The sequence below is a fragment of the Marmota marmota genome, unplaced genomic scaffold (genome assembly GCF_001458135.2).
Source record: "Marmota marmota marmota unplaced genomic scaffold, marMar, whole genome shotgun sequence".
In the NCBI taxonomy this organism is placed as follows: Eukaryota; Metazoa; Chordata; class Mammalia; order Rodentia; family Sciuridae; genus Marmota; species Marmota marmota.
In genome coordinates this window covers 19,910,566-19,936,238 of record NW_026000057.1, presented here as the reverse complement: position 1 = coordinate 19,936,238, position 25,673 = coordinate 19,910,566, and the positions used below count along the sequence as shown (strand labels likewise).

The 25,673-nt window shown below is 37.7% G+C and overlaps 1 protein-coding gene across 4 annotated transcripts in view; it reads left to right on the top strand.

Moving 5' to 3' along the window:
- Positions 1-25,673, top strand: part of LOC107141309 (broad substrate specificity ATP-binding cassette transporter ABCG2-like) — a 57,411-nt gene extending 31,738 nt beyond the window's left edge. For 3 of the 4 annotated variants that reach the window (XM_048813595.1, XM_015484539.2, XM_015484541.2), the window contains 13 exons: positions 2,765-2,879; positions 3,455-3,607; positions 5,793-5,941; positions 9,550-9,701; positions 11,272-11,376; positions 11,964-12,214; positions 15,280-15,362; positions 16,888-16,977; positions 18,310-18,434; positions 20,130-20,284; positions 22,599-22,688; positions 23,491-23,576; positions 25,459-25,673. In XM_048813595.1, the coding sequence (XP_048669552.1) occupies positions 2,765-2,879; positions 3,455-3,607; positions 5,793-5,941; positions 9,550-9,701; positions 11,272-11,376; positions 11,964-12,214; positions 15,280-15,362; positions 16,888-16,977; positions 18,310-18,434; positions 20,130-20,284; positions 22,599-22,688; positions 23,491-23,576; positions 25,459-25,606 (1,702 nt within the window). In that variant the 3' untranslated portion in view covers positions 25,607-25,673. Of the gene's footprint in view, positions 1-2,764; positions 2,880-3,454; positions 3,608-5,792; positions 5,942-9,549; positions 9,702-11,271; positions 11,377-11,963; positions 12,215-15,279; positions 15,363-16,887; positions 16,978-18,309; positions 18,435-20,129; positions 20,285-22,598; positions 22,689-23,490; positions 23,577-24,493; positions 24,814-25,458 lie in introns of all 4 variants that reach the window. The other variant, XM_048813594.1, reaches the window with a different exon arrangement.

Genomic DNA, 25,673 nt, shown 5'->3' with positions numbered 1-25,673 from the left:
GGCTCTGCCTCTCAGCAGGCCGCTGCTCCTCTTCTGCTGGTGGGTCGCAGTCCTGCCTATCTTGCAGGAGTGATTGGAAGCTCTGCCCCTCCGCGGGCCACTGGGCCTTTTCTGTCGGTGGTCACAGTTCCGCCTACCTGGCAGGCGCGGGGGGTGGGGGGCGGCTCTGCCCCTCATCAGGCCGCTGGGCCTGTTCTGAGGGTGGTCACAGTTCCGTCTACCTTGCCAGCGCAGGGGGAGGGGGCGGCTCTGCCTCTCAGCAGGCCGCTGCGCCTGTTCTGCTGGTGGGTCGCAGTCCCGCCTACCTTGCAGGAGTGATTGGAAGCTCTGCCCCTCCGCGGGCCACTGGGCCTTTTCTGTCGGTGGTCACAGTTCCGCCTATCTGGCAGGCGCGGTGGGTGGGGGGCGGCTCTGCCCCTCAGCAGGCCGCTGGGCCTGTTCTGTGGGTGGTCACAGTTCCCCATTAATACTTTTAATAATCAAAGTTTCAAAATCTTTCTTTGAAATTTTATTCCCTTACGTGTCTGTGTGTACCTTTTTGGAAGATTGTAACATTTGGAGGGAGACTTTTTCCTCATATTTTCAGAGATCTTGGACCTGCACATGAAATGGACTCCTTTTCCTCCTTTGTGATGATATCCTTGGGAGGTAGTTGTCTCTTTTGTAATAAGTCCTGTGTTGTTGGTATCTGTTGGCTTCAGTATGTAGGCTGAGTGTATTCCAAGTATTAGTTATGACCAACAAAGACTCTCAGTTTGCTGCTATAGAACTGCTGAATGAATTCACTCTTCTAAGAGCTGCTATAACACTGTAAGGTTTTTCGAGTCTTCTTTTTGGAATATTTTTTATTTTGATGTAGGAAAAATGTCCAAGAGGGGAATCTGATGTCTCCTTCTAGTCATTCTTACTTGGGGGCTAATCATTGGTTTGGAGTTTTTGTCTCCTCTATTCTATGTGTCAAAGTATTTTTGAAGCTTGATTAGGGTTGATTTGTGTGTGAAGGAGGGTTAACTGTCACTTTGCTGAGATGTGGGTGTTATTCAACTGCAGAGTTTCTCATTTGAACTTGTAGTGTACCAGTTACTTCCCAGCCCCTCTCAGAAAAAAAGGGAAAAGAAGCAACAGCAATAGTAGTGATCAATATAGAGCATTAGAATAAATTCCTGGTGCCTGCTATGGCACTAATATACCATTAATTCCCACAAAAAGAGGATTTGCAGGGTAAGCATTTAACAACAGCAGTAACAATAAGCAGTCATGAATTATAACTAGTATAAAAATATATAATAGTTACCAACTATGCCCTTCCCAATGCTAATAACTGCAGAAACATGAACGGTGGGGGAGTAATTATACAAACTAAATTGTTCTTAAAGATAGTAAAACTGTAGTTCATTAAGAAGAAAAAAAGTGGGGTAGGAAGGTAAAAGGAAATTTAAAATATTCAAAAGGTGAACTGAAGTGCAGCAGGGGAGGGATTGTAATGGCTATATATAAAGAGGAGTAAAAAATACCTGACTCCCCAATAAAATAAGTAATGAGAAAGAGAGAGAACAAGTGAATTAAGCTACTGAAGGGGGAAGAAAGGAGTAATAAGAGAAAAAACAAACAAAACAACAAAAAAGAGCCGAAACAAAGAGATGAAAAGTCAAACCAAAACACATAAGCCCAAAACCTTACTCCTCTAAAGTTAAAAGAAAGTGAAATAACAAATGGTTGAGGAAAGGAAAAAATTTAAAAAGAGGAAAAAGGGGATAAAAATGAAGATCCACTAGGAAATCGAAACAGAACATACATCCCACACATACACACATTCACACACAGTTGATGGAAAAAAGAAAAAAAATAAGAATAAGGATAAAGGTTCAGACCTCATCTCTGTTTTACCAGTTACCCTGTGCCCAATTTCCTTCAGATTCAATCTCTTCTTTCTGCTTGGGTCTCCCCTCCCCTCTACAGTGGACTGATCTGCAGCATTATAGGTTGGATTCCCAAGGTATTCTCTCCTGCCCTATGTTCAGAGTTCCTGAATTTCTGTCTTTATGATTCTTATATTAGGATTCAGTGTGTTCCCTGTCACCCACTTTACAAGGTAGCAGTATTTTCCTGCTGCTTGAGCCTCAAGCTCATGGAATAAGTGAAATTTACACCCTTCTCCTACTCCATTTTTTCCAGAATCTTCAGTGTGTTTTTAACAATCATTTTTAGCGTGAGTAGATATTGGTTGAGCATTTGCTGTACATGTCTTCTCTGGTCCTAGGTGCTGTTGATAGGCAGTTGGGCTAGCTTGTGTTTTTTTTTCCCCAAGAACCAGGAAGTCTTAATAGGTTGGCTTTACTAATAGGACTTGATAAGTTATTTGGCATATATGGGCTGGGGGGCATGCTATGAGCATTGGGTAGGGAAATAAGGGGATAATATTAAAAATGTGGAGGTAGAGCAGAAGGTCTTTGTGAGGGCATAGATAAAGGAGCACATTTCCTGTGTTGGATCCACCAAGGTAAGACAGCCATGTGGGTCATTTGGGACACCTGTGCTGGGTAAGCCAATGATACCTTGCTTTTATGTTTTTGGTGTTTCCTGTAGCCCATGATGAAAAGAAGGGTGAAAATTTAAGTACACACACACACACACACATACAAATTTTAAAAACATCCTGACTAGTTAATTTTCTGACTTGAGAAAAATGTCTGTTAAGAGTAGCTGAGAGACATGGCCTGTGTAGGAGGAGAAAAAACCCTATAACATATGTACCCTTTTATAGTTTGTTAGATATCTTAGCTGCAAGGAAGGATCCACGTGGATTATCTGGAGAAGTTTTGGTAAATGGAGCACCTCGGAATGCCAATTTCCCATGTGAGTCCGGTTATGTGGTACAAGTAAGTATTAGTGAATTTTCCCTTTAGATTTTTTTGGTTCTGTATCGGGAAAAACCTTGGCTTATAATTTAGTATGATTCCAGTTGATTATTTCACATGCTCATGAAACAAAACTTGTTTACACCTGCTTTTCATAATTTCCCATAAGAGTGAGGTTAGAGTTAAATGGAAAGGAAAGGAGGATCTGGACTATGACCCCTGTCAGGCAGTGGTGTTGATTCTAGCTGTTGTATCATTTACATAAAAGCTAATTCCTATCCTTTTTTTTGCCCTTCCTTTACTTTCCTACTTTCCCTATACAATGCCTTTGGCGAATCCTTATACAAAGCAGTCTGGAAGTACCTGTTGGAGTCATCATAATTACCAGTGCTCCATCTGGGTGTGCACTGGTGGATGAACTGCCTCCCTTGGACTCTGTAGCTCTCTGTATGTGGAATCACTGAAATCTGTGGAGCTGAAATTTTACCTTGGGTTGTGTGTGTGTGTGTGTGTGTGTGTGTATTAAGTTACATTCACTGGAGGGATAGTCTTAGAAAAGACTTAGTATGTCTCATTAAAATACTATTTGCCTTCAGGATGATGTTGTGATGGGCACCCTGACAGTGAGAGAAAATTTACAGTTCTCAGCGGCTCTTCGGCTTCCAACAACTGTGACAAATCAAGAAAAAAATGAGAGGATCAACAAAGTCATTAAAAATTTAGGTCTGAGTAAAGTGGCTGATGTTAAGGTAATGTGAAAAAACCCCGATAGAATCAGCCAGAAAAGAGAACTTCCCTGTGTGAACAATGTGACCTTAATCAGAAGTTTCCTAAGGTGTATAAGGTCAACGCGACTGCCTTCCATAATGATGAGAAAAGTCAAGTTACATAATATGAAGGTGGTAATGAAGCTGGAGAGGCAATCTTAATGATGGTTGAATCCCAGGATTGGAGTGTGGTCTAGTTTGAAGAGTGTTCCTCACATGGCCTTTTCCATGTGGTCTTCTCACCCTCGTTGTTAAATGAGAGACCATTTGATGTCTTTGCTCTAAGTTTTATTTTTCCTTTTTTCTACTACCCCTTTAGTAGTTCTTCTTCCTTTTGCTCTGGGGAGACTTTGTTCTTATGCTTTTTTTAAGGCGTATTTCTAGGATTGATAAATGACAGGAATCCAAAGATTCTAGTTCTGTGTAGTTCATTTTGGGTTAATTTGGCTTTGAAAATTATATTTGGTCACATTAGAATTTATTTATAATTTATGTGGTGACCAAGTTATGTTTCTATAGCCGTTTTTTTTTTCCTTTGGCACCCCCTGTTATCACCTCTCCTTTGAGGCAATGAAGAATTGAGGGGCTGTACTCTCTGCTGCTTCCCCTGGTACCTGTTGACAGTATTTTATGTGAAGTGTACTTTGTTTGGAAGAAGAATCCTGGGATGCCACCATTTAGCACTTATTTTTGTTTTATGAGTCATTGAGTTTTCTTTCCTTTGGATCTTTATTTATTTGATTTTGCCTTCCCAGTGTTCTTTAACTATGTTCTTTAACTTTAAGCAGGCACTGCTCAAAGTTACTTATTTGGATTTTTAAAGGAAAATATGTGAAGGCAGTTATTGACTTTTTATAATTTATGTAATCTAATTGAAAAAATTTTAAATTTTTATGAATTTTTAAACATAACAAAAATGTAGAGAAAATAGTCAATATGACAATGATATGATTGTCAGATCATATGGTAATATAATTGCTCATACTATTCACCTTGCTTTATCAGTTGTAAATATCACCTGCCATAATTACTTCAACAATTTCATGCTGAATATTTTAAAGAACATCATACAGTGTTTCATCCCTGAATACTAATTATGTATCTATAAAATGGCATTTCCTTACTTTACCACAATACCATTATCAACTAACAAAATGGACTGTATGTTCATATCATCACCTATGTCAAGCCCCTATTCATTCACATTCTTCAAATTGTCTATGTCTTTTTTTAATATTTATTTTTTAGTCATAGTTGGACACAATACTTTTATTTTACTTATTTATTTTTATGTGGTGCTGAGGATCAAATCCAGGGTCTCACACTTGCTAGGTGAGCGCTCTACTGATGAGCCACAACCCCAACCCTCCAAATGTCTTTTGTAGTTCAGTTGTTAACAGGACCCAGCCATAGGCCTTGGGTGGCATTTGATTATTATCCTTTTGGAGACTCTGAATTTCAGAATTGTTTGCTACTTTCTGTCTCCCCAAAACCTTTCTACTCCCCTCAACACACAATCACATTGACTAGTTGAAAAGACTGAGACAGTGGCCCTGTGGAATATCACATCTTCTAGATTTGCTTTAAAAGAACAAACAAGGAATTGTTCAATGAGTTGGGGGTGGGCACAGTGTCAATTTGGAAAGACTTGCAGTCATTGAAAAGTTGCTAATGTGGTGTGGTAGAAAGCACGCTTCTTTGATTGTGAGTTTATTTTTTGTAAATCCACTTGGAGACTTTTGTTTGAAACAGTATTTGGGATGTTGTTAGAAGACTAATCAATCACTAGAGAGACTTTCCTTTTTCCTTTCCTATCTTTATTTCTTGTTTTATAGTGTGATGCCACTATCAGGGACATATCTTTTAGTGTTCAAGCTTATTTATGCTAAACCTAAATATGCAACTTGATAAGAAACATACATAACTGTTAAAAGCTTAGCCTTTATATCTGGGCCAGTCATTTGGAACCTGTGTCCTGAGCCTCATTTCACTCATCTAATAAAAGAGAAACCCCCTCTTCTTTCAGATGTCTATTTATTTGCATTCAGAATAATAAGGACAACAAAATAAAGTGTCTCTAATAGGACTGGCACAGGCTAATCTACCAAATGACAGTGACTGTGGTTGTTTCTTTGTGAGAGAAACAATAACAATAACTGTGTTTTAGGTTGGAACCCAGTTTATATCTGGAGGAGAAAGAAAAAGGACCAACATAGCAATGGAGCTGATCATGGATCCTCCCATCTTGTTCCTGGATGAACCCACAACTGGTTTAGACTCGAGCACAGCTAGTACTGTCCTTTTGCTCCTGAAAAGGTAAATGCTATGGGAATATTGTTCTTTCATTTATTTAATATTTAATTACTTCTGTGTATACTACAGAGCAATTAGACAGATGAAATAAATTAAAGGGATACACATAGGAAAAGAAGGACTCAAATTAGCACTATTTACTGATGATATGATTCTATACCTAGAAGACCCTAAAAGTTCCACCAGAAAACTTCTAGAACTAGTAAATGAATTCAGCAAAGTAGCAGGATATAAAGACAAAGGCAATTCTGTATTTCAGTGACAAATTCTCTGAAAGGAAAATGAGGAAAACTACCCCATTTACAATAGCCTCAAAAACAAAACCAACCAACCAACCAAACAACAACAACAACAACAACTTGGGAATCTACTTAATGAAAGAGGTGAAAGATCTATACAATGAAAACTACAAGACCCTAAAGAGATAAATCAAAGAAGACCTTAGAAGATGGAAAGATCTACCTTGCTCTTGGATAGGCAGAATTAATATTATCAAAATATCCATACCACCAAAAGCACTTTACAGATTTAATGCAATTCTGATCAAAATCCCAATGGCATTCCTCATGGAAATAGAAAAAGCAATCATGAAATTCATCTGGAACAAAAAGAGACCCAGAATAGCTAAAGCAATACTTAGTAGGAAGAGTGAAGCAGGTAGCATCACTATACCAGACCTTAAACTATAATACAGAGTAACAGTAACAAAAACAGCATGGTATCAGCACCAAAATAGACTGATAGACCAATGGTACAGAATAGAGGACACAGAGACTAACCCACAAAACTACATTTATCTTATATTAGACAAAGGTGCCAAGAACATACATTGGAAAACAGCCTCTTCAATAAATGGTGCTAGGAAAACTGGAAATCCATATGCAACAAAATGAAATTAAACCCCTACCTCTCATCATGCAGAAAACTCAACTCAAAATGGATCAAGAATTTAGGAACACAACCAGATACTCTGTGTCTAATAGAAGAAAAAGTAGGCCCTTATCTCCATCATGTGGGATTAGGCCCCAACATTCTTAATAAGACTCCTATAGCGCAAGAATTAAAATCAAGAATCAATAAATGGGATAGATTCAAACTAAAAAGTTTCTTATCAGTAAAAGAAACTGTTAGGTGAATAGACAGCCAACATATTGGGAACAAATTTTTACCCTTCACACATCAGATAGAGCACTAATCTCTAGGGTATATAAAGAACTCAAAAAGCTAAGCACCAAAAAAACCAAATAACCCAATCAATAAATGGGCCAAGGATATGAACAGACACTTCTCAGAAGATGATATACAATCAATAAACAAATATTTGAAAAAGTGTTCATTATCTCTAGCAATTAGAGAAATGCAAATCAAAACCACTCTAAGATTTCATCTCACTCTAATCACAATGGCAGCTATTATGAAGACAAACAACAATAATTGTTGGTGAGGATGTGGGGGGAAAGGTACACTCATACCCTGCTGGTGGGTCTGCAAATTGGTGCAGCTAATATGGAAAGCAGTATGGAGATTCCTTGGAAAACTGGGAATGGAATCACCATTTGACCCAGCTATCCCTCTCCTTGGTTTATACCCAAACGACTTAAAAACTGCAGGAACACAGCCACATCAATGTTTATAGCAACACAATTCACAATAGCTAAACTGTGGAACCAACCTAGATGCCCTTCAATAGATGGATTTAAAAATGTGGCATATATACACAATGGAATATTACTCAGCAATAAGAAAGAATAAAAATCATAGCATTTGCAGGTAAATGAATGGTGTTGGAGAAGATAATGCTAAGTGAAGTTAGCAAATCCCCAAAAAACAAATGCCAAATGTTTTCTCTGATATAAGGAGGCTGACTCATAGTGGGGTAGGGAGGGGGAACATGGGAGGAATAGATGAACTCTAGATAGGACAAAAGGGTGGGAGGGGAAGGAAGGGGGCATGTGGTGAGAAATGATGGTGGAATGTGATGGACATTATTATCCAAAGCGCATGTATGAAGACATGAATTGGTGTGAATATACTTTGTATACAACCAGAGATATGAAAAATTGCTCTATATGTGTAATATGAATTGTAATACATTTTGCTGTCACATATTAAAAAATTAATAAAAATTTATAAGTAAATAAATAAATGAAAACCAAGGTCTGCTTTTTTAGTTCTCTCTGTTACTACTACTGGCATTGCCAATTGACCTTTGTAGGCAGATGTAGGAAAACACATGTATGGGTGTGTATGTTTATATTTGTATACCATGTAGAAAAGTACTTTTATATTTTATTTAGAAATATGTGGAATATAAATATTTTATGTGCATGTGCATATATGTGTGTACATATATGCACATATATTGGAATAGAAAGAACCATGTAAAAATACATCTGTAACTATTGCTGTTTCTGTTAGTGTGTACATATTAAAAAGCCCATCAGTTTATAATACTATTTGAATTCTAGTCTAAAATCTCCATGTCATTTTGAGTCTTTGCCACTTTCATGTTTATAAGTGACATCAGACTGGGAAAGATGTAACTCCCATTTTCTCAATATATCCACTTACTTACTCAAACAAATAATTTAGTTTTCTAATGCAACCAGTCTCCCAATTGTTCTGGCTGGTTGCTTTATCCTCCATTCACTTTGTAAACCCTTCTGCCCCATTTTCTTTTCACAACAAATGTTTACATCAGAATTAAAGGGAAACAAAAACATCGAGCATAGGAACACATTTACTGAAATACAAGTGTCTCATTTGGTTTGAAATCCTGAAAAGTTACTCTGACTACTTACCTGAAGTGGATTTATGTTGGCAGTGCTTCAAGGAGTCCTCCATCCCTCAAGAAGTTGCTTTTTAGTTTTGGTTACAGGCTCTCCAAACTCAGGTCATGCTATGAATAACACCAGTGCCTTTCCCCCTGGGTTAAAAGACCCCAGACTTGTTTCAAACCCCCAAAGTTCTCCACTTGAGGAATGGTCTACAGATTAGAGACAATTACCAGATAGATTAGTTGAGAGAAGGGGCAAGGCACTGCCCTGCTAATGATACCAACCTGTCCCTTCTCCAAGGTCTAATTACTAACAGGCAGTCCTCAAATTTGAGTACACCTGTTCTAATTAGTCCTCAAATTTGAGATATTTTTCTTGTTAAAAGTATGACTCCCGGGCTGGGATGTGGCTCAGTGGTAGAGTGCTCGCCTGGCATGCAGGAAGCACTGGGTTCGATCCTCAGCACCACATAAATGTGAAGTAAAGATATTGTGTCCACCTAAAACTAAAAAATAAATATTAAAAAAAATGACTCCCGTACCCAACCCCAGGATTTTGATTCAGGGTCTAGGAGGTCTGTCTAGGAATCTGTATTGTCAATAAACATTCTAGTAAATTTTAGAATATTGATGCACCATCCTTAACAAGCCCTTGTGTTTTTAATAAATGCATTGAATTTAAGTTCCTCAACTACCAAGTAGATGAGATGAGAATTTTATAAAAGAAAATCAAGTTAAATTGGAACAAATGGCTTACTGGCAGAATAAAGTACTTTTTAAAGAAGTACAAGGTTCAGATGCTTAATGATTTGTTATTTTCCCTCTTTTAACTTAGGATTTCTGAGCAGGGACGAACAATCATCTTCTCCATTCATCAACCTCAGTATTCCATCTTCAAGCTGTTTGACTGCCTCACATTATTGGCCTCAGGAAGACTTATATTCCATGGTCCTGCCCAGGAGGCTTTGGGGTACTTTGAATCAATAGGTGTGGCTGACTTTTTCATGCACTAAATCCTCAATTCATAGAATCATAGAGAACAGAGGGGCGACAAGAGTCCTGTTGGATCTTTGCATTTACTTGGGGTGCCACCACTCTAAACATCTTTGGTCAGTTTGATGCCAGAAGTTTTTTTTTTTTTTTTCCATTTTGCAGGGCTTACTTGTTGTTTAGGTCTCTTTCCTTATCCTGTCCTACGAGTATGCATATATGTATGTTTCTACTAGACCTGTGTCTGCTCTGCTTCCCAGTTATAATGACCTTCCCCCTGAAAGTTCAGTAATAAATGTAGTGAACTTAGAGCCAGTTAGTCAATTAACATTTATGGAATGACCCAGTGTCATTGTTTTGACCACATAAGAGATGATGGCATTTCAGTTTTTCCTCCATTATGTTATCTTCTTATATACCCTGATGAGGGCTCATGGAGATGTTGCTTAACTTTATAGTAACATTAAATTGCAGATTTAGGCTTTGAATAAGTGCACGTGGCTATTAGTCAATACAATATCTTGTCCTAAATCTGACTTTGATGGGCCAGTATCTCTGACATTTCTGGGCTGCCTGATTCTTTCTATATCAGATTGAATTTTGTGATTATTTTAAATGGCTCATGCAATCTACTTCATTTTAGAAATATTTGGGTATGATTATAGATGTGTCCTCATGACCTAACATATCATTGTAAATATTCATTAGCTGTCTTTCTTAATTTCTTTTGTTTAATCTCTGTCATTTGAAAATGATCAAACATATATGGGTCTAAGGGAATCCAAAGAAGATAAAAATTTTAAGAGTGAGACCTCAGGTCAAGTTCAGATGATTGTGCCACAGGACTTGAGGTGAGAGCTTAGGTGTGCTGTGCTAATCATTCTCTCTTGATAATGCTGTTTTGTGGATTTGTTGTCTATTTGGAATTATGGCAGAAGGACAGATAATAATTTGGATCTCTGAGTGTAGAAGGTGGAGAAACTATTTTTGCAGATAGGTGCACTGCTGTTCTAGTATTTGCTATGTGAACTCTGAGAGTACAACAAGCCCCAGCATTTAACACTTTTTTTCTTGGACACAGATTTAGTTTTATGGAAGAGTACTAATAATCATCAGATCATATTGATGACTATTTGGGTTTCATGATTTATGATAGGTAAGGACTAATGTAAGATGTTCTAAAGAATCCATGATTGGTGTGGAAAATCAAATCTATATAGATATATAAATGTTTATAATAGGTATATCTCTATATAATAGATATATTTATTAGATTGGATTAGTTTAGTACTAACCTGTTAATAATATTTCCTTTATTTATCCATATTTTATATTATATAATAGATCTATTATATAATAGATATATCTTATCTATCAGCTGGAAAAAAATAAAATATTGTGTGACTTGAATATATAAGGAGAAAAGATGAATACTGAGAACAGAGAACGAGAAGATAAGAAGTTAGATTCTGTCTTCCCTAACCTCACCTTCATCACCCTCTGGAAGTGAGTCCTCTTCACCTTCCATGACTATCATATTTAGTTTTGGGGGTGCTTTCTTTCTCAGGTTACCCATGTGAACCTTACAACAACCCTGCGGACTTCTTCCTGGATATCATTAACGAAGACTCTTCTGCTGTGGGATTAAACAGAGAGGAAGGAGACTGTGAAGGTATGTAAGTCTCTTAGATTCATTTTGCCTAGTTGCTTTGGCTGAAGTTTAGCAATGTGATGGCTCATTAAAACCTGCCTTTGTGAATTCATGTTAATGCTGTGTTCTGATGAGTCAACAGACAGACTTTGTTGTTCATAGAGCTGTGGGCATTTTAATTTTAATTTGTAAATGAGCATCTCTATGATACTTTCAGTTGGAAGGGGGTTCCCAATAAGAAATATTCTCATTTTTATGCTATTTTTGAAATAAGAAACTGGGCTCTTTATGCACTTATACAGCGTATAAAGGAAGGGCCAGATTTTTATATTAGGAATTGTTCCACTGTGTGGTAAGGAATCTATTTTGTGAAATAGGCAAATAGGAAAAAGTCAGTGAATTTGTTGTACCTATAAAATTACACCAGTAGTTCTGGTTCATTCACTGTGTTTTTCTACAATATAAAGCAATGACAAGGCTAGTGGTTCTTTTTATATTCAAGCTTTAGAATTAGAATGTTATCCAAGAAAGGAGTTGTAGAAGAATGGATTCGTTTAGTAGTAACCTGTTAATAATGTTTCTCTTCTTTATCCACTTTTATCCCAAAGCCAACGAGACTGAGCAGCTTTCTCAGAGAGAAAAGTCAGTCGTAGAAAAATTAGTTGAATATTATGCCACCTCCTCCTTCTACAGAGATACCAAAGCTGAGTTAGATGAACTTTCAGGAGGTCAGGAAAAGAAGAGGAGCTCAGCCTTCAAGAAAATCACTTATGTTACCTCCTTCTGTCATCAGCTCAGATGGATTATCAGGCGTTCCTTCAAAAATGTACTGGGTATTCCCCGTGCCTCTATAGCTCAGGTAACCTGACAAATTCTTTTCATTGTGTTGTGAAGTACTCATGTGGGAGCTATTTGGTTCTGATGTGGTCCACTTCAGGATTCTGTGTATCTTCTACCCACCCCTCCATCGACTTGTCATCCCCACTTCATTTGGGATATAGAAACAGTCAATAGAACAAGTGAAACACAATCAAGATTTTAACATGTAAAGCTTGTTTTAGTTTTTACTTGGGCCACCTAACTCAGAATTGTTGATGATTGAAATAAACTGTAATGAGTAATCTGAGCAAAAAAAAAAATTGTAATGTAAATGTAGAGTCAGCCTTATTTGGGGTATTCTAGTAGTTGTCCCCTATCATCCAGTAATTTACTCAACAATGTCAACATAAGATCGTGTGCTGCACTTTGGGACTCTGTTACACTGGTGAATAATGGGTAAAATTAAAATCTCTGGTCTCATGGGACTTATTATGATAGCAAAAGACAATGATAACTGAATAAAGAAAATAGATGGCATGTCAGATGACAGAAGAGACTATGCAGGAAGATTAAGCAGAGAAGGGATGATGGTAGGGGAGGGACAGAGAAGAAGTAGAGAGAAGAGCGTTGGTTTACAGTTGAAATCAGGCAGTGAGGGAAACCTGGAGTTGTTGAATATACCTGCAGTTGGTCTGAACTGTCCACTGTCTGAAGGAAGAGCCTGAATGCAGAGTGTTGTTATTATTATTGACCTTCCTACTTAAAGATTCTTATCTTTGGAAAGCACTAGATACCTTAAAGAGTTTTCAGTTTATACACAGGTAATAATCAGGCTTAATGAGGCTATTCACTGTGTAGCTAACTCCTTTAAGATGAGATAATGTTCTTTTCTGCTTTTGTCTGGCTCTGTAATAATTATTGATTATCACTCTTCAAAGTTTTGCTGTTATTCGTAACCTGTGTGTCACGCAAAACACTAGTTCTCCCAGTTCATTGATCTGTCATCTATAATTCACCTGGTTGTTTGGGGACTGTTATTTTTATTATCAATCACTAAATTTCTGTTGAGTATGGAAAGATAGCATGTTGTCAGTACTAATGAAATACTACTGACTTCTTAACATGTGCACTATAATTTTCATATTTAGTGTACCTGAGAACATATATCCTTATTTGATTCACCCTTAGTGGACTCAATTTCTCTGAATGTTTTTTAGCCTTGTTATTTGTAATTTCTTTCAGAACACAAGCAATTTTGTGTCCTATCAATGAAGAGTAATGTTTTATTCTTTAAAATATTTTAAATTTCATTTAGAATCATGCCAGCTGAATTAGAGCCATCAACTTAGGTTACCCACTGTTCAGCAGGAGATGATGAAACGAGTAGATTCTTTTGTGTGATTTATGCATTAAGTTTTCCTTACTTGCGTTTAAAAAGTGGTTTATAAGTATCTTTTCCAAGCTACATACACAGGAGTTCTGGGCAGGGCATTATCAGAATACAGTTACTTGTACACCAGGATTGTGCCTGTTTTGGGTCTAGGCTTCCTTAAGGTGCAAACAGCCAACTTACTTCATCAATAAACTCAAAAGGAATTCCAGCAACATTCAGAGAATTATCAGTCTCTAAAATAAGGGTAGAACTGTGGAGAGCAGTGACTTGAATCATGGTCTTTGACTGCCTTATGGTTGTGGCTACACTTGCACTGGGAACTTTCTGCGTCCCACCTGATCCCAGCTTTCTCTCTATAAGTGTTTCTCACTGGTTTTGCCCCTCACCAGTTTCTAAGGTTCAGCTGTGTAGGTAGCCCCCTGAACTCTTGTTCAGGTTTGTGAATATTGGAGTGTTAGTATATGAATAGGCAAACCTATTTGGTAAGGGGCCAATGGTAAATATTTTAAGTTTTGCAGGCCATATGGTCTTTGTCTCAGGTAGTCAACCCTGCCGTTTTAGCACGAAGCAGCCATAACTCATGCATAAACAGGTGAACCTGGCTGTATTCTGATAAAGCTTTATTTTTGGACACTGAAGTTTGATTATAAATTTTATATTACAAGAAATATTATTCTTGATCTTTTTTCCTCCAGCTATTAAAAGTCGACCCAAATCAATCTTGCCACACAGGGTAGCATAGCCATGCAGGACCTGAGGAAGTTGTTGGGGAATAAAATAAAGTCCAAGTGGCCTAGAATTTGGTCTTGAACTGAACTCTCAGCCTTTTTGACAGCTAACATGCACAGTTTCATAATTCAAGAAGTTCAAACAAAAACAGGCTATCTTTACGCTTATCATTATACATAAATTCAGTTTCAGGGCCAGGAATGTAGTGTTTGCCTAAGATTGTACAAGACCCTGGGTTCAATTCCAAGCAGTGCAAAATAAATAATAAAAATTTAGAAACACACTTCAAATATGGAATTTTGCACAACAAGGAAGTAGGCATGACCTGGGCCTCACCTCTACCTTTGGGGTTCCTGCCTGTATGGGAAAGTGCATTTTATAGTCATCAAATAATTCAGTTAGCTTTCTCTGGGGGCACCCCAGTGCTTCCATTACCATCTCCTCTGTCACTGCCTCTCTATCAACCTTGGCCAGTGAAGCCAACAGTTAACACATCACAGCTGAAGTGCTAATTCTTCATCCTCCTCAACCATCTGCACCTATTCAATCTGTGTGGATGACTCCTAAGGAGACCATACAAACATCATTTTTTAATGATAAAAATTTTCTTAAGGATGTTTCAAATAGCAAAGGATCATGGGTTACATTATACCTTAATTTATTTGATGAATTCTATTCATAAGTTCCTGAGTCAGACTAAACCCTACATTGGCAGTGCCTGGTAGATATGGGAGAATCTTAGCTTGTACAGTCATTTGCTTTTAGTTCCCCAAACAACAGATATGTTAATTTTCAATTTAGTTTAGAAAGCATTAATAACATACACTGTTTTATATTCTCCCAGAAAATCTGGCCAAGCCATTTAAAGTGTTTATCTCAATGGACAAATTTTGATTATGCAGCCATATCTATTACAATGGTATAAATGATGGTCAAAATTTTTCACCTCTCATTTAAATGCTGTCCTTTTTCTTTCCAAAAAGATAATTGCCACAGTCATACTTGGAGTGTTTGTAGGTGCCACTTTCCAAGGGCTAACAAATAGTTGTATGAAAACGGAGAGTAGGTAAGTAAATTTGGATCTTGATTTTGAAAAACTGTTGTTACTTTATTCATTCTTGGAGACATCCGTCAATATTTGAATTTATAAGTATGGGCCAGATGTTATTGTTTTGTGGGGTACAATGAGTTAGTGCACTGAAAACAGAGTTAATTTTCTTCTTCCCATATGTACATGTATATATATAGTAGTAAACTACACAGAACACAAATCTTACCCTTTCAACCATTTTTTTAAGTACACAGTTCAGCAGCATTAAGTGCATTTATATTGTGCAACTATCACCACTATCAAATGCCAGAACTTTTATTTTTTTTGTTTTCTCAAATGGAATCTCTAGCCCGATTAAAGAGCAATTCCCCTTACAAACCTCTCCTAACCTCTGACAACCACTTCTACTTTCTGTCTCTGAATCTGACAGAAATATGAGCATTAAAATTCTTCCTTTTCACATAGGTACACAAATTACTTTTTTAACTCATAAATAAGCATAGCCTTAATTTCTTTTCTGAGCACCTTGGAAACCTGATAGGAAGGTGGCTAGGTCAAGGCTATTGGTCAAGGCTTTCTGATGGCCGTGTGTAGGGTGTCTGTAGTTAGAGCTGAGTGAGGACTCCTTCCACTGTCTGGCATTTCCTTCCATGTCCATCTTACCTGCTTTTACTCCATTTGAAAACTAAACTAGTAATAAAATGTTTTCACCCTTTGGGCTTTATGTAGCTCACTGTTTCTCTGTTTATATGTTAGGAATGATACTTGGCATTTTCTTTCTTTTTTTAATTTTTTTTTATTTGTAGATAGACACAATGCCTTTATTTTGTTTATTTAGTTTTCTTACGTTGTGCTGGGGATCAAACTCAGTGTCCCAGGCGTGCTAGGCAAGCGCTCTACCACTGAGCCACAACCCCAGCCCTTGGCATGTTCTTTAGTTAAGATGAAGATGACAATATTTTTATGACCTAAGTATTAGTTTTGGCTGCCATGACAAAACACTACTGACATTGTGCCTTAGAAAAGAGAAATTTATTTTCTCTCAATTTTAGAGACTGGAAGTCTGAGGTCACTGTTCTGTTCCAGCAATGTCAGGCTCCTGTGAATGTCCTTTCCTACCTTCATTCTGTGCCCTGTCATCTCAGAACATCTGGTTTTTCTCCTTCTTCTAAGGGCACTAATCCTGTCTTGGGTGCTCCACTTTCATGAACTCATGTAAACCGAATCATCTACCTCCCAATAACACCCAGATGGTAGTAATTTCTTCAACTTAATAATTTAAGTGGGGAATTATTGAGTTCCCAGCAAACTAAGACCATGAATTTCAAAATGTGCTATGATATGGGATTATGGAAAATCACTGTGGAAACAGTGGGAGAGAGACTTGATGGGGTCATGTTTCTCTGTTTCAAGCAGAACAGTTCTATTTTTTAAAAATAACTTTTAATGTCATATCATTTGTGTAAAGAATTCTGTGGGTAGAAAACTGGTGTCGTATTGAATTGACTGCAGGGTGTCTGTTTCCATTTTGTCCTGGCAGAGCTGTGCTGCTTCTCGTGCTGGTGGTCTATGAGTGTTTCAGCAGCATATTAGCTGGGCAGATCTTTGTGGTCGAGAGGAAACTCTTTATGTGAGTAGGTCTATGTTCTATGAAGGGGCATTGGCAGCTGGGGACAAACAGGTCACATACATAATTGGGCCAAGAATGTGAACCCAAGGATTAGCAGTATTTTTGTTTTCTTTTATTTCTTTAATTGACAGATAGGAATTCTACATATTAATCATATACAATAAAAGCATTTGCAATATACATAGGGATTTCCAATGTTAATTGGGAAAAAGTAGTCATAGGTGGGGAGAAAATCAAAATTGTGTGGGACCTGATACCAAGGAAACAGGGAGTCCTAAGGTTAAGGTGTGGTCAGCAAATCCCAATGCTGCAGAGAGAGAGCAAGCAATAAAAGAGCTAAAGTTGCTGAAGCAGGCCTTGAACTTGTGATCCTTCTGCTTCACTCTCCTGAGCCACTGGGATCACAGGCATTTGCCACCATGCCTGGCTTAGAAAACAACAGGTCTTGATAATGTTTCCAAGAAAAGCTTGAGGAGCTTGGAAATGATTAAGTACTGGGATCAGGAGCAAATCGGAGGTGGGAGATAAACTGATGAAGAACGTGAAAAGGTTTAATCCTGGTAGATAAAGGAGTGGAAAGAGCCAGAAGGCAGCCTTACAGTAAAGAGCAGACTGGGTTTGTCTCTTCTGCTTTTCAAACATGGAAGATATTTGCTCATACTTACATGCCAAAGATGAGAATTCTTAGAGGACAGGAATGGAGACATTGGTGGAAGATTTTGGAATTATAGGAGAAAAATGTCAGGAAGAGGAAATATGGGGATTTAGTAGTGACGGGGCTGCACATTGGAGGTGTGATCATTGAAGGAAGAAATCTTTTTCTTTTTTTTTTTTAACATGAAAATAGAAATAAAGGAGTTTAGAGATGTGTAGATGCATTAGTGGCCTTGGAGAAAAACAAATCGCTTTCTTCACACTCAGAAGTGGGGAGAAGAAAAGCCTCTGCTACCATGGAGTTCCTTAATAACTGGAGTTCCACTCTTCAGTCAGAGCCAGTCTCAGAGGACAAACAGGGTGGCTAAGGAGAGTGAGGAGATGTAGATGGTGTCCCTGGAGGGGTGATGTGCACTACAGTGGGCAGCAGCAGGAGGGGTGCTGTCATGAGAGAGGGTCCAAGTTAGAGCCTTGTGGGGCTGATTCCCCAGGGAGGCTGCACTTGAGGGAGAGAAGGGTGTGTGTGTGGGGGGGCCGGTCAGCCTGGAGCCTATGGGCAGGTGCAGTATCAGACCTGGTGGCAGCAGGAATCTGCAGAGCAGCATCTCATCTGGGCTGTGCCTTCTTGGACTAATCTAAAATGTGTGGTGTGTGTGTGTGTGTGTTTTCCCCCTATAGACACGAGTACATCAGTGGATACTACAGATTGCCATGTTATTTCTTTGGAAAATTGTTATTTGATTTATTACCCAGGAAGTTGTTGCCAAGTATGCTGTTCATTTGTATTATATACTTCATGGCAGGTAAGTAACAAGACAGAGAGGCTGTGTCTTGTCCTGGATATGAGGTGAAGCCAATTTTTTTCCCCAAGAATCATTTTGGTTATCCAAACTATAAACCAAGACATGAGATTGGGAAGCATGTTTTCATTATGCATTCTCTAAAATAGCTGTTCTGCTGTGTGTGGTGGTGCACACTTGTTATCTTAGAGCTCGGGTAGCTGAAGCAAGAGGATCATAAGTTCTAGGCCAGCTTCAGCACATTAGTAAGACAAAAAAAAATTGGGGTGGAGAGGTTTGGGGAAGTAGCTCAGTGGTAAAGCACCCCTGGATTGAATCCCTAGTACAAAAGTAAATAAATAAGCAAATAGCTATTCAATGTGGACATTGTTTTCAAGACTTTTTCCCCATTTGAACTTTTAAAACTATAAAACTACATTATACTGAGAGTTGATCTGCTTCATATGTAAATATGGAAAGAATTTATACTTGAAATTATGCTGAAGAAACCAAGATGTTTATTGCCTATCTTATTTTCCTCTATAGCTCTCCATAAATTATATTTCTACATAAATTATAGATAGGTAGTATCTAATATCTATAGTGATACACACACACACACACACACACACACATATATATATATATATATATATATATACATACAATATATGTAAAGAGAGGTAAAAAGCAATATACACATATATTCTCTCTTCCTCTCATTCTCTAATGAGGGAAAGATGGTGACTTTATAAGTTTATTGATTTAATAATGATACTTATTTGATGGATGTAGGCAGATATATTTGTGCATTATGCTCAGTCTTCACCCCAGGTCATTTAATCAAAATTTTATATATTTCATAGTATAGACACACACACACACACACACACACACACACACACAAAACACACATATACACCAGAAATTTCTTCAAAAAAACCCAATACATTACTCAATTAACAAAAACAACAAAAATACTGATAGAGTTTAAACTTTCTATTTTACAAGTCAGAGATGTGTCATAAAGAATTTGTAATGGAATATAGATGCCTCCCAACCCACAGACTCCTGATCAGTGTTCTTGGGTCTATTCTAAAATCTTCAGATTCTGTGACCCATATCATTAGCTCATTATAGTTTATAAAGTAGTTTAGGAAAATTTCACTAAGCTTCAATCTCAATCACAGGATCATTTGATGGTTTATCTAGGGGGACATAGATTACAGAGATACTTTACTTTCCCCTAAATATTAAAACTACTATGAGGTCGTGGAATCCTGATCCCAGATTCTTCACTAGTGCGGTTGTCGCAGACAGTGCATAATGTGGCGACATCTGGATATGAGAAGGTGCTATTGATGAGTTTCCAATGACAGGAGAAGGAAGCAGAATTTTGGACATTTGTGTGGCTGTATGTCTCCATCTCAGCAACTCAGAAATTGTTCATAGTTGCACATAAAGGAGCTTAGGTGTTACATGGAAAAGTGTTTTTTCAGTAAGTTTATAAAATAAAACAGGATGATATAACTTTATGCACTCATATTCCCCTCCAGGGAAAAAGTGAAATTGATCCAAGAGTAGTTGGATGGTGAGATGGTGACTTTCTTTCATTCTGATATTTGTTTCCCAGAATAATATAGTGCTGTTTGAACAATAAACAATCCAGAATACATGGTGACCTAGGTAGCTGGACTGACCCATTCTGTTCTGTCTCAGGATTGAAACCAGAGGCAGGGGCTTTCTTCATCACGATATTCACTGTTACGATGGTGACGTACACGGCCAGTTCTTTGTCCCTGGCCATGGCAACAGGCCAGAATCTGCACTATCTGTCAACACTCCTCATGAACTTCTATTTTGTGTTTATGACGGTGAGTATGAGAGGGAATTTCCCTCCTGGTTTGTTCCTGTTCCGCTACCTGTTGTATAAAACCTGCTTTGAGGATTCTGTACATGGAACTCTGACATTTTCAGGAGTTCATAGACTGATATAATTTATTAAAAAAAACAGGCCTCTTTCCTCTGCACTGTACTAATGTAGTTCCTATAATATTAACTAACATGTCCTTTCTAATGAGCTTTTAAAAGACATTTCTTGGTGACATATAAAAACTTGATAAATTAAAACTTAAACATCAGAATAATTATGGTTGGATGATTCCCTTGTAAACCATGATTGGTTGTCAATCTTCCTTTCATGCCGATGTTCTGAACTGCTGGCTGTTTACCCATAGCAGAGATAGTTTAGCTGAATTCACTTCTCTTCAAGTTGAAAGCGAAGCTCCCTGAGAAGGGTAACAGTGTGCAGCACCATGTGGGTGGTATAAGTTGGGCGCCTCTTGTGTTTAGGAAAGGAATGCTTTTAAAATATTGGAAAATTCCGAAGTCCATACTAGGTTACCTCCTTTCTGAGTTCCTGACAACCTCTTATATTAGTAATGTTCCTTATTTCCATGCTTCCTTCCTTCCATTTTGAGATGCTGGGGATTGAATACAGGGCTTCACTTATGCTAGCCAAATGTTCTACCACTGAGCTACATTCCTTTCTTTTAATTTTATTGTGAAAAAGAATCTCCTTAAATTGCCCAGACCAGTCTTGAATTTAGTCCTCTTGTTTTGTCCTTCTGAGTAGCTGGGATTACAGGCATGTGCCACCAGGCCTGGCAGGAACCGATGTCTTTAAGTGCTACATAATTAGCACAAACTGTTGCCAAAATTTAGTTCCTCCATTTATGAATGTGGCAACTCCAAATGTATATCATTGAGAAAGTCCTAAGTCTTTTTATGTATTTCATATATTATCATCCAATAGATAAAAATGTTTTGTTTGAGTTATTTGATGATGACTGATTATTATGTAAAAGTTTCTTTATGGAACTTTAAAACTGGTGGTAAAAAATGTATTTCACTCAGAGGTGCCTGTGATATAATAAGCACTTTGTTAGGTCACGTCTAAACATATGCAGACACATCATAACATTGTCATTGTTTTGCACATCCCAGTATACTTCATAGTAGTTAGGACTAGTGTTATGTGAACCTCTAGCTGTCTCTTGTGTGTCTCCAGAAGTCCTTCCTGGCATCTTCACTGTGATACTGCTTTCCGCTATGGTTAAATGGAGGCATTGACCAAATTTCTGATGGGCTTCACCACATCGTGCTCATTATCAGTTCTAGGCTTCTGGTTATCTTAACCTTGCATTCTGAATGTCAAATTATTTCTAAATTAATGTATATGAAATGTAAAACTTTGTAGAGAAGGATATGTGCTGCTCAGGAGTTTTCTGGAATATGTTCCTAGATTGCCAGGTTTATTAGGGGAACAGATAGTGGTGATGTAATCCAAATAGTCAGTATAGTTGGCACTTCATGTCCATGGGTTCTTTATCCAAAGATTTAACCAACTGTTAATGAAAACTATACAGTCCCATAATTGTGTCTGTATGGAATATTTGCACGTTTTCTTTTCTTGTCATTATTCCTTAAACTATATAGTATAAACTATATAGTATGCCCAATGTATTAGGTATCATAAGAAATATGGAGATGATTTAAAATAGACAGGATTTAAACTATAAATGATGTACTTAGGTTACATGCAAATACTATGTCATTTTGAAAATAAGGGACTTAGCATCAGCAGATTTTGTTATCTGTGAGTTGGAGATAAGGGGGATCCTGGAACCATTCTTCATAGGATACCAAAGGATAACCGTACTTCTTAATCTTTCATTGTATACAGTTACAGAAGAAAGGTGAGGACATCATGTTGATAATTAAGAATCTTCCAAATAAGTGGAATGTATAAATATAGATGATAGGTATATTATCCTTCTTTTTTAATGTTTATTTTTTAATTGTAGTTGTACACAATACCTTTATTTACTTATTTTTATGTGGTGCTTAGGATCTAACCCAGGGCCTTGCACATGCTAGGTGAGCACTCTACTGCTGAGCCACAATCCCAGCCCTTGTCCTTCTTTTAATACCATAAACTGCCTTAGCTATGCAGAGATACACAAGCAAAGGACAAATATTAGTGTTTAACGTAAGTAGGAAGAATTTCAAGAGAGTTGTTTCTAGCAGAAATGTTTAGGGGTCTTAGGGTTCTTGAAGAAGGTCTTGTTTAGAATTCCTCATGAAGTCACTGGACTGGTTCTGATGCTTGGTTTTTGCTTTCTGTAGGTTTTTCTGGTTATCTCACTGAATGTTGGAACTATTCCACCTAAGGTTTCTTGGCTTCAGTACTTAAGTATTCCTCATTATGGCTTTAGGGTAAGTTGTCCTCCTTTGTCCTCAAGTTGAGTTCCCAAATTGGGAACAATCAAAATAAAAAGCCTAAGGATCTAATTTCCTCAGTCATGAGATATGAACCTCCCTTCTGGGAATTATCTTTCAGGAGGAATGCATGAGTATATCCTCTTAGCCTTGGTTTAAAGAAGGTCTGGACGTCATCTGGGGTTTTCCAAGTCACCTTATTGTTAGAGGAAGAAGACGGTTGGGAAGAAATCTCCTAGCAAATGGGAAAGATTAACTAAATGATGAAAAACATATTGTGTTTAGTTCAGTAAGAAAATAATCAGAAGAGAGGAGAGTAGAACATACAGTTTATATTGAAAAGCAAATAAGAGGAAAAACAAAGGCCACATAATATTCGTAGCTGTATTGGTTTAGAAACTAACTGGCTCCAAAGTGAACTTTCTGTTTCATTGTATAACCAAGTTTCTAATTCCCATGATGACAATTGACAAGACCATTACCATAAATCAACAAAATTCACTGAGTACCATGGTATTATTTTAATTATTGTGTTTGTGGGTTTATGAAATGGGAAAGAAGAAGGAAGGGCTTAAGGGATGATCTAGACAGAGATTTCCATTCTTGGACAATTAGAAACAACATCCCCACCGGAGACTTCCTGACTGCTAGGGAAAATACTTCAGTTCTTTAGCGAGTTTCTCTGTGAATGTTCTAGAAACAGTAACGATTAAACTCAAGAACATAATTATGATGATCTTTTGGGAACTTTTTGAAATTTACAACCATTTACCTTATCCCACTCACTCTTGTGTTATAGGCTCTGCAACATACTCAATTTTTGGGACAGAACTTCTGTTTAGAACTTGGTACAATAGGAAGCAATACCTGCGGCAACTATGTGATGTAAGTTTGCATTCAATGTCTGGTTGGGTTTGCTGGCTACTGTGGTGTGGTGTAGAAAGGCCCTTAGGCTTAGAACTGGTAAGAGTCATTTTAGGGTCAGCAAACCTTTCTAAACCTGTTTTCTCCTCTTAAAGTGAGTGCTTGTGTACTAATGTATGTGAACATGCTGTACAACTCCTGTATTCTAACAGTCAAAATTGTATTTAATGTGGAGAAATCTGTGTTTTGTGCTTTTTGAAATATTGTTTTGATTTTAAATTTCAGTCCTCACTTTTTAGAACATTTGCATTGACATGGGCTCCTTTTATAATTTAGCAAGGGGTTATAGGCTCTGAATATATGGATTATGGGCTACCTGTGAGGCCAGTCCATGGACAGTATTTAAGAGCTAACAGGGCAGCAATAGCCCAAGAGGAGTGAGTATGGCCCCACTAAGATCCTCGGCCTTCTCTCAGCTTAGATCTTTGGCAGAAATCATGAAATCAAAGACTGCATTGTGTGTGTATGTATGTGTGTGTGTGTGTGTGTGTGTGTGTGTGTGTGTGTATGTAACCTAACTTGGAATTCTTCCTATCCGAGAATGTATCCTCTAAAGAAAGAAACGCATATTTCAGTAAGTTGATATGGAAGTCTTAGCTTTGCACAATATAATTAAAACAAATTCAGGTTTTAATAAAATTAGAGGATCTTTTAAACATGTAATGTTTTTGTTTTCTACAATTGTTATTAATGGTTTGATTTTGAAACATGAATTAATGAGAGAGAAGAGAGAATCCTAGCATCCTAAATCTCTCCTGGAATTTTAGAGAGTATGAAAATAATACTTAGCAAGAGCAAAAATTTCTATTTTGAATGACAGAGAGGAAAACCTCTAGGGAGAGGGGTTTTCTTTACCTGTGTACTCTCTTTGGTTTCAGATGGGTGTGGCATCTTTGTAACACAGTTGCTGGTCCCCTGCTGTTCAGGGCAGGAAATGGATGGAAAAAGTAGGACCAGATAAGGAGGAGTGGCCACAGGCTTCACACTCACAGAAGGCTCATTCTCGCAAGAGGAAGGAGGAAGCTTCTTCAGTAACAAAGAGAGGCCAGGGATGTTTTTGAAATGCCTAAATTCTTAGAGGTGCACAAGAATGGCAGCAGGCAATAATTGTGGCGGTACCAGGTGTTTTTAGTACCAGCCACTTTTCTAACCTGTGGCAAGAATGCTGCATCCTGCTCTGCTCTAGCTGCTACCTAAGGTTTGAGTCTGATTCCTGGGCCTGCTGGTCACATCCTCGAGCTGGGTTTCCATACTCCTCAGTAGGGTCTTGGTGTGAGAGCTGAGAGAACATGACTTTGGCAGAAAGCCCTCCCTCGTTTTTTTCCCTCAGAATTGGAATTCTTGCCTCAGTTCTTTTGAATGGCTGTCTTGTGGGTGAGTGGAACTATAGGAGCTTTGACCATCTTAGCAAGATACCATCAGGTAAAGCTGAGGGTTCACTATAAGGAATAAGTGAAAGGTCACCTGATCAAATTTTCCTTTTAAGGAAGCAGCATAATAGATCTGGAAAAGAGTGAATCTGAGGAAGCTAAAATTTTGGTTCATAGTGTGACTTTATAAACTTGCCCAGGCTTGTTAAACCTCCTGTTCCTCCTCTTTAAAATGAGCGTAATATCTATACACCTTCGGATTGTTTTAGGGATTAGTAAACTATTAGGTACATGTTGCTTAGCATAGTATCTGGCACAATTGTTAGCATTCATCAACTATTAGCTATTAGTTTTAAAGGGCTAACTACTAACAATTTGGTTACCTATAGGCTTCTCTAACAAAGGAACAGTGAATATATGCAATAGAACTTGACAAATACTATAAATGTAGTTTTTTTTTTCTTTTATTTTAGATGTACCGGAGAAGAATTCTTGACAGTCCAGGGCATGGATCTCTCACCTTGGGGTTTGTGGCAGAACCTCTTGGGTTTGGTTGTTTTAATGATTTTCTTTCTCATAATTACCTACTTCAGATTGTTATTTCTTAAAAAATATTCTTAAATTCCTCTTTAATTTACTATAAATTACTGTCATATTAAACGGAGAATTGACTTTTTCTCCACTTTTT